Source organism: Gymnodraco acuticeps, unplaced genomic scaffold, assembly GCF_902827175.1.
Source record: "Gymnodraco acuticeps unplaced genomic scaffold, fGymAcu1.1, whole genome shotgun sequence".
NCBI lineage: Eukaryota > Metazoa > Chordata > Actinopteri > Perciformes > Bathydraconidae > Gymnodraco > Gymnodraco acuticeps.
Window position 1 is genome coordinate 567996 of NW_022989982.1, and position 9478 is coordinate 577473.

Genomic DNA, 9478 nt, shown 5'->3' on the forward strand with positions numbered 1-9478 from the left:
AAAGCAACCTACTTTTTGTAATCTTTTATCTTAATATACCAGGTTACAGCTTACTTTGTTTAGATGACCAGGTTAGAGTTTTCATGATACTAGCTGATTGTGAATCTCTTTTCTCAGGAGCTTTGCCAACACATGATGTACAGACCAAGATAACCTGTGATTTCTCACTTTCACCATGTGTCTGTAAATCTAGGAGTAACTGTAGAATGAAAGCACATCTCTTAACTTGTAGAACAGAGTCAATTTTATTAAAAAATGATGAGCAATAGTACAATGTCAAAGCAGTGAAATAGAGTAATATGGACTACATAATAAACAGTGAGAGGGCCTATAATGTACAAGCTTAAATGGCATTTTGATTGACACACTATTAAGAAATCCACACCTTTTTAAATAAACATACCAATAGGAACTTTGTTTTGATACAATCCCTATAATCTTACATCGATGAGTTAGTCCATGAAAGCATCTTCGTCAAGTTTTTGTCTGGAAGCATTATTCATCAGAGTGAGTTTCAGTGTTCAAACCGATCGCTGTGCCATGCAGCATAGTTTAACTGACTAATTTCCTTGCGGGATGAATAAGCCATGCATATCCATTGGGAGCTTAGCGTCCACGTATGCTCGAGCTACCTCTTTAAATGTTTTGCCATCCAGAAACAGGATGAAACACAACTGGCCTGGGTTGCTGTTGATGACTGACACTAACACCACACCTGTAATTAAAAAAAGATAGAGAATACTGTTAGAATGAAAATCTAAGGAAGGCAATTTTCCAAATGTACTTTTTATTTACAACAACAAAAAAATCATTGTAAATGCACATCACACAGTGTATATTACCATCGTCCTCTGACTCTGCATTTGGTCTGGGGATGAACACCGGCTCTGAAGGCAGGCAGTTCTCCTCGCTCCAGAAAATCCTCTCCTTGGTCTCTGTGTCAAACTTCGCAATCTACAGGAAATGGATAAGTTATGAAGAAAATCATTAAAATATGCTGTAAAAACAGTTCACGACAAATCAATACAAACCAGCACTGATAACTCCTTCAGAAAGGTTGTAAACAGCAATTATTTGCAGTTTAAATCATCAAAAAACACAACCAAAAAACACAGTTCGGAGCTAGGTTGAAAGGGAAATCACAAATGTTTACAAGCAGATACTTGAAAAGCCTGTTAATGTTAATTATATTACTTTAATCATTTAATATTCTTTTGCAAAATGACAGTCGGCCACTGGCCACTTAATTAAGAAAACCAGGGGCACAGGTCAGGCTTTGGGTGGGTTTGTTAAACACACTTATTTTTAAAGGATTATTTATATTAGGAGATATTCCCTTCGTGAATCAATTTATATCATTGTGTTTTAGAAAAACTCTGTCAGCCACATTTGGCTCACGTCCCCTCAGTTGTGTATCACTGCCTTACATCCAGAAAAGCGGTCATAAAGAGCTCATCTTTTAGACAAGCAGCATAACTGTGTAGTACTTTGCCCCAACTCCACGCCATACAGTATACGTGCAATATAGTTATTCATTTGTAAACTAGACCTTCTTAGTACTGCAAATATAAATCAATTATTTCCTAGTATCAGCTCAGCTTACTTTCACACCTGCAGGCCTTTTGGACTGTATACACTAACTGTGGGAGGAAACCGCAGCATTTGCAGGGAGAAAAACAACTCATACTATGATTAAGACTACTCCACACTTGGAGACAGGCTGGTTTGATATCAGAAACGGTCAAACCCCTGTTTCCTTAATGCAAAAATACAATACAAATGACATCTTATTTGGGTGATCATTGAATTGTTGCTGTGCAATGTTGTAACTAAAACACAATCGGGAATCTCTGAAATCATTATAGCAATGCTTGATTGAGTCGATACATATGCACCTTTGCTTGATTAAAAAATAATGTGTATCATATTTCAGCATTTCTCATTCCTGATTGATGCAATCCAAAAAGATGTATGAGCTATGGTCATCTGCTGAGTTTATTCATGAGTCAGCAAACGTATTGTGTTTGTCAGCTTGTACTGCATAATTCATTGTAAAAAAAATACTTTGTATTATCAGTACGATTAAAGTTCAGTTTAGTGTAAGATGAGGCACCTTTATAAGCCATCTGAAGCATAGGGGCCCAGACACTGAGCAGATATAGCATTAAGTAAGCAATAAGCATGTTACTATCATGTTGTCCTTGCAGATTCTAGCACTTAATCTGGATTTATGACTGGTAATTGATTGAGTCAGATCATCTTTTTTTATGATGTAGAAATCCCACAACTTAGACGTCACCCAACTTTTCTATTCAGCTGGCAGTGGAAGAGATCCCATTAATGCATATAATGCTGTTGAAATAAGGTTTTATGATGCTGACCAGTTGTTGTGCTCCATATCTCTGTTTCTTATCCTATATCTAATAGAACTGCTCGGGTCTTGATAGATTGAGTGGGGAAGTTCATGAGATCTTTCTAGAGGGTTATCAAGAATAACTTTTATCCAATGACCTTTTCCCTCCGTCTGTGTCTGTGTATTCTCTTGTTCCGATTAACCCAGCCAAATCTTTGTTCTTGTTTTGTATCTATATCTACGCCAGGATCCGGAGTCGAGGCTGATCCTCTTGCTGTAGTCCTGTGTCTTGGATCCTCTATCCTGAGTTCTGGATTAAGTCGTGGACGTTTCGGGTCGTGGCTGAACCTGTCTCTGCGGTCCTGCCTTGGGTCTCGTCATGCTGCTTCCCTGATGGCTTCCACAGGATTGTAGCTGACATCCTCGTGGATTCGTCTTCTTATTACAGACACATGCATTTCCTAACATTCGGTCTATATGCTGTAAAATGTATTATCTCTTAGATTTAAACACGGCATCTATTGCACGTCTGTCCGTCCTGGGAGAGGGATCCCTCCTCTGTTGCTCTCCCTGAGGTTTCTCCCATTTGTTCCCCTTAAACTGTGGGTTTTCTCTGGAAGTGTTTCCTTGTACGATGTGAGGGTCTAAGGACAGAGGGTCTAAGGATAGAGGGTGTCGTTTTTCTCATACTGATATTCTGAACAATCTGTGCTGTTGTATTTGCTGTAAAGTGTCTCTACTGTAGGCTATTTTTATTATATGTACAGCACTTTGGCTCAACCAAAAATCGTTTATAAATGTGCTATATAAATAAAACTTGATTTGACAAGGCCGTTCAATAGATAAAGGCTCAATGGAAATGATTGCCTCCCTGTTTGCGTATATAATGTTGTTATTATTTTACTAAGATCGCCCTACTTGACCTCCCAAATGAGCCATACTTATTTCCCCCCCAAAAAAGAGGTTCCCTATTGTGCTATATCTTTCCCTCACCATGTAAAACTGCTTTTGTTTTTCCTGCTTTTTATTCCATATTACAAACGTCATTATATTCAAAGAAAAGCCCAAACTCTCTTATGTTGTTGGTATTATGTGTCAAGTGGGAACAAACAAAGAATGTCTAATTGTCAGACACAGGATGTTTTTTTTGTTCCTTCCGCTTGTTCCTCCACTAAAATGTGGAGTCAGGCGTGCGGTGACACGCAAGGGAAGCTTTGTTACTCAATACTTCAAAGCCTCACTGAGTTTGTTCCATTGTTTCTGGTACCTTGATGTACAAGAGTATCAAATTGTAAAATGTGTTTGGGTATTAGAGCCAGAGCCATAAAGTAGTTGGGTCATTGTTTTTGTCCCATGAACAAGTCTCCTGATGTGCCAACTGCTAATTCTCAGTTCTGCAATTTGCTTCCTAACGCTGCAAAAACAATTCTGCCAGAAATAATGTGTTTCCCAATATCCCAGCCTTTAAAATCTCAGTTTCTATGAGAGTCTGCAAGTTATGGGTCTCTCTTGGTACATAACAATTATGGGACTGTGAGAAATCCCAAAGATGGATACAAATAAAAACAAAATGTTTTACCTCTTTAGCCAGTGCCGACTCCTCCACACAGTTCCCGTAGACAAACCGGTGCTTCTTGCCGTTGAAATCATAATTAATTCTTGGCAATTCAAAGCCTGATGGGAAATGTTGTATTTATATGAGCAAATGCATTTCTTTTAAAGACCAAATGAGCAATAATTACTTAATTTAGGGGTCTGTTTGAGTGGTTTACCTTTGCAGAACACTTCTGCCTGGCACATTAGTTTGCCTTCCTTCTCCTTCACAGCACTGGCAGTCGTGTACTTGAGTTTCACCAGGTCCTCTCCAACTGTCACATCCTACGAACACAAAATAATCCAGGGTTGCAGAACATCTTCTCAAAATGTCAGGATGCAGTCAATTTGATACCTTTGTTTCCGCACCTTGTCTGAGAGGACGGGAAGTACAAATCGCTTGTAGCTTGGTTTGGAGTAGCTCTCATCTTGGAACCCTTCATTCAGCTTGCTCAGGTAGAACATGTTGTAAAGGCTGGTGTCACTGTAGGCGATCACATCGAAAATCACGTGACCGTCGTCCTCAAAAGCATTCACGTGATGGTAGACCACCATCGCTCCGGTGTAGTACTTTGTCTGGAGTACTTTGCAAGTCTTTCTGTCTATCAGATGGATGAGAGTCTGTGGAAGAAAGAAACATTTAGAAAGACAGTCACAGGTCTACTTGCCAGCAGTATGAACCAGGAAATGTTGAGTACATCAAGTTTTATGATAGAAATGTATAGTACGGGTCCCAAGCACAAAAAAACGCCGGATGCTAACTTGCATACATTTGACAATTTGCAGTTGGCATAAGTTGCATTAATTAGAAAATGCAGACAATTGCAAAAAAAATGCTTGGCCGATTTTTGGACAATTTTGGAGGAATATTGAAGATGCTGAATCAATTTCTGACATTTTTAATATAAAAAAAAGGTAGGTTTGAGTCCCATAAAGCTTTAAATTCAACCCAAAATCAAACAAAATCAGCTAACCGGGTACAAATATACTCAACATTTCTGGGTTTCACAGGACCAAAAAGAACTATACAGATCACAGGGACCCCTTACACTCTCGTCAGGGCAGAACTTCAGGCAGCTGGCCCAGTTGACCCCCCTCATGTACGCAGTGGCCATCTTGAGGATATCCAGTTTAAACGGCTGCTCGATGAAGATGAAGTAGTTGTCCGTCATGCCGAAGCTGTGGTAGTAGCTGGGAGTGAGCAGGGAGCGGCAGGGGACCGTGCAGACCACCTCGGAGCTCTTCAGAGCGGGGGCCCACTTCTCTGAAGAGTTCTTATCTGAAGTTAGGGGCAAAAGAGTCATTTGTTGCCCTGTCTGCCCTGATTTTTATTATGTAGCACTTTGAGTTCTGTTTATTCAAATGAAATAAACAGGGAAAAAAAGTATTATTATTAAATAACTATGAGCATGTAGCTACTTGTAGAAGAACTATGTATATGCAAAATAGAAAACAAAACAGCAGGTAAAATGACATTTGTAGTGGCAAAAAAAAATATTAAAATGCAGAGGAACTGCAGACACGGAAGCTATCCTACATTTGTTTGCATGTGTGAAATGAGAATTTCAAGTCAATGCAGAAGCCAATAGCCCAACACATTTCACAATGGCTGTTCTTAATCTGATCCTCATTCATTTGTATAATTGTTTCAAAGTATCCCGCAGCTGATATGGCTTATAAACACTGAGGTGTGAGGGCAAAGTAGAGCAGGCCGTGAAGTTTATATACCTTTCTCTGTAACAGCAGGGACTTTGAACAGCGTGTATTTCGTCTTGCCCTTCTCTGCTATCGAGGTTCCCATGTTGTAGGCGTTGCCCTCTTTGTCGTAGTGTGGATGGGACGACGCCATGTTTACAGGCAGGTACTTCAAGTAGTCCACCTGTGGAAAGAGTTTGGTAACTTATGAGCACGGAAATCAAGTCTTTCCAAGTGGATGAGCGCTAATAGTGATCGTTGGCCGTTACCTTATCCAAAGTTTCCAGTGTCACAGGGTCAATCTTGCGGATGTAGTTGGTTTCAGAGGTGGCGTAAAAGTCATTTCCGTACTTAATGAAATTGCTTGCTCCATTGTCAGTGAAGTCGGGCACTGTGTGGTTGAGAAAGGTAATCGCCCTGGAAAATAAGGAGAAATGCTGAATAGAAGTTTAAGGGATCAATAAAGTTGATTTTAACCTATATTACTACTAGACTAAAACTAAAAACTAAAATTGTACTAATCGATTATTTAATGTTAAGAGGATGCTCACTTGAAAATGAAATTCTTGCTCGGGTGTGGATAGGCCATGGTTCCCATTTCAGACACAACAATCCTGTTGGCATCCATGTTAGCTTTGTAGGTGTCCCCTCTCAGGAATCTGCTTCTGTGGGTCACTTCACCTGCAAGAGAGAGTTCAGGTATTGAGCATGCATTAAAAAGGAGCAACAGATAACTACTGTTAAGCAAAAATAATTTCAAGACGAACCATCTTTAATGGCAAAACTGTTCATGATAGCCATCCCATCAAACCAGTGGCTGTAGCTGGTGTCCCCCAGAGAGAAGATGCCGGGGCCATTGCGCAGCAGCGTGCCCTGCAGCCAGCTGGGAATACATCCTGAAGGGGAGGAAACAGAAAAACAGTCAGCAATGCATTTAGTAAAGTCAGTCCTAGTCCTTCAACAGAGTAAAAACTTGAACTACCTTTAACTTCTGCCTTGCGGGGCTCCGGGCTCTCCTCTGCGTTATTGGAATATTCTGTAGACATGTTGGTTGGAGGCGCAGTGCCTAAACTCTCTGATGTCCTAATAATGAACTGCTGTCATTCCCAGTGTAAACAGCTCCTTATAAAGCGTGTCAGTGTGTGGTGGGTGGGTGGGGGGGGGGGGGGGGCGTTAACTTATCTGGACTCGGATGCACTCTAGCCTCTGTTTATATCTTTAGCCAGCTAAGTTCGGCGAAATGATCCTAATCAAAACACTTAATCAACAACAAATCATTATATGAGCCATCTACTGACCACCACAGTGCCCGGTTCTTATTCATATTATTTCCCAACTTTTCACGTTTCATTTAATATGAACCATTTTCACTGCAGAAAATAGGTTCAGCCCATGATGTCATTGTAAATGTTATTAGTGAACATTTGGCTTGTCTGAATATGTTTTATTCTGCAATGAACTTGTTGTTTCCCCACCATATAAATGTTTGAATTGATTCAGTTCATTTGGATGGAAGAGGAACTATTTTATGGATTAGCTAGTGATTCACTTATATAGAAGTTTTGATTTGATTTGTTAATAGCCCATTGAACAGTTAGTTGCATATTCCAACCAGAGGTGGGAAGTAACTAAGTATATTTACTTAGGTGCAATTTTTAGATACTTGTACTTTACTTGAGTATTTCCATTTTATGCTACTTTTTACACCTAGAGTAAATTCACAAGCCACCCTGCAATATACAAAGTCATTCAAACTTGCTGCACCTTCACCAGCTTTGATAACACTTGAACGCATGAATAATTATACTCAAAACATATCATATATATTATTCTGAAATGGGTCAATTTGCATAATGAGTAGGCTACTTCATTTATTTTGATCATTTTATACTTTTAATTGAGTAACCTTTTAATTGGACTTTTACTTGTAACAGAGTATTTCTACACTCTGGTACATCTACTTTTACTTAAGTTCAAGATCTGAGTACCTCTCCCACCTCTGATTCTAACAGAGACTTAGAGATTGTATTTAGTATGATATCAGAAGGTAACATATTTGAACTGCTTTGCTGACTTAACTTTTTTTGATGAATTATAATCACTAAAATACATCTTGCACTGGGGTTAAAATCCTTTACAGTTTCTGGGTATTTGTTCTGTAGAATTACTTTTTCTTGGAAGGTTGTTTTGTGACTCAGACTCCCTGAAGTGCTGATGGAGTCAATCGCTCTATACAGTGGATGACTTGGACTTCTTGGAAAGTAGGTAGTAGTAATAAATACTATCAGGATGTTAAAGTCCAAGATGATAAAACGTAGGGATCTTACAATTTCAGAGGCGTTTTTGTAGAAATACTGCGTCCTACGTTGTGGACCAACGTAGTTATTACACGTTTTTTTGTGAGACTGGGTTGGTGTGGCTTGCGGAGGAGATTGCTCACGGGTAGATAAGAGAGCCTTCAGGTGAACCTTTCCTGGAATAACTAGTCCAGTTTCTTTTCGGAGAGGCGGGAAATCAATCAATCAATCAATCAATGTTTATTTATATAGCCCAATATCACAAATGTTACATTTGTCTCAGTGGACTTTACAGTTTGTACAAAATATCAGTATGACAATACGAAAGTGTATGCATTCATTTCACAGTTATGATCATACACATATAATATAAATAATAGTAATACAATAAAAGTATGTGAATTAACATATTTAGTGTGATCATATCATTCAAAGAATACCAAAAAACAAATACATATTTGTAACAGAAATTAGGAGAAAACCAAATAAAAAAACATTAAATGATAATAAAAAAGTAAATTGTAAACTAATAGGAGATGGATAAAAAAAGCAATGTTAACATTTTAAAGTGTATTGTTAAAGTATGTATAAAGGGTTAGGCGTTGTCCTCCTGTCTATAATTCAGTTACACAATTCACCATAGAGCCCAAACAGACTCAAATGATCTTCAAATATAAAAATAGCATGAGGTTTTTTAGCCCTGAGATGCTTTGGGGGCAAGTGGTGTCTTTCACTGCAACAGTACAAGACTAAAACATGTAGATATTTGAGTTGTATGAGATTGAGCCTGAAACTAGATGTAGGCCAACTATCATTCACTGAAATCAATGCAGCATTCCAGTCAGCGTCTTATGAATAAGTTACGATCATAGAAGAAACTTGATCAATCAGATTTTGGGAGGTTACATTTCCTCCACAATTGGCTAAAGCTTCATAAGACATTGTCAGTGTAGGTCATTTATGTTTATAAGGAATAACCTTAAGGAGAAGGCCCTATCAGTGCAGAGGAAAACACATATCTGCACTTTGATCAATCTACGGAGCCAGCATCATTACACATATAAAAATAATAGCAGCGTAAATACACTGTCAATTATGATTTTCTATGGATTTAGAAGTGCTTAATTTTTACGGAAACCATTACAGCTGCTGCTTCTATTTACAATATGCATAACTGTTCTGGTGACTGTTAAATGTTGATAAAGATGATTGTTTATTAACAGAATCCCTTAGAAAAATGTGTATGTATTTCAACAATCAAATTACAAGAAAACTAACATGAGTTTGGTCCAACTTTTTCTTTTTTTTGTAAAATGACCTACATAGAATTCTCTGTATCACTATCAGAATTTAGGAGCACTTTATATTTTATGGTTTGTGCAGGACATCTGTTATCCTCCCTAAAAGGTGACGTGACATCTCTGCACTCAGCATTTCTACAATAAGTGGAATTCCGCTCTCCCTTTTCAGAGAAAGACATGACACAACACTTAAAAGTAACACTTCAATCTTTGCTAAATAAATGCATAGCAGCACTGCC

General features: G+C 38.5%; 1 protein-coding gene across 1 annotated transcript; it reads right to left on the bottom strand.

Annotated features, from left to right (window-relative positions):
- Positions 1-221: 221 nt before the first annotated feature.
- On the bottom strand, positions 222-6786 carry bco1 (beta-carotene oxygenase 1). The gene is made up of 11 exons (XM_034211931.1): positions 6624-6786; positions 6409-6537; positions 6193-6322; positions 5911-6058; positions 5675-5825; positions 4996-5225; positions 4316-4567; positions 4126-4231; positions 3933-4027; positions 843-954; positions 222-715 (listed from the first exon to the last, which is right to left on the bottom strand). Exons 1-11 carry the CDS (start codon positions 6685-6687, stop codon positions 561-563), a joined length of 1572 nt encoding a protein of 523 aa, XP_034067822.1. The 5' UTR covers positions 6688-6786; the 3' UTR covers positions 222-560.
- Positions 6787-9478: the final 2692 nt, after the last annotated feature.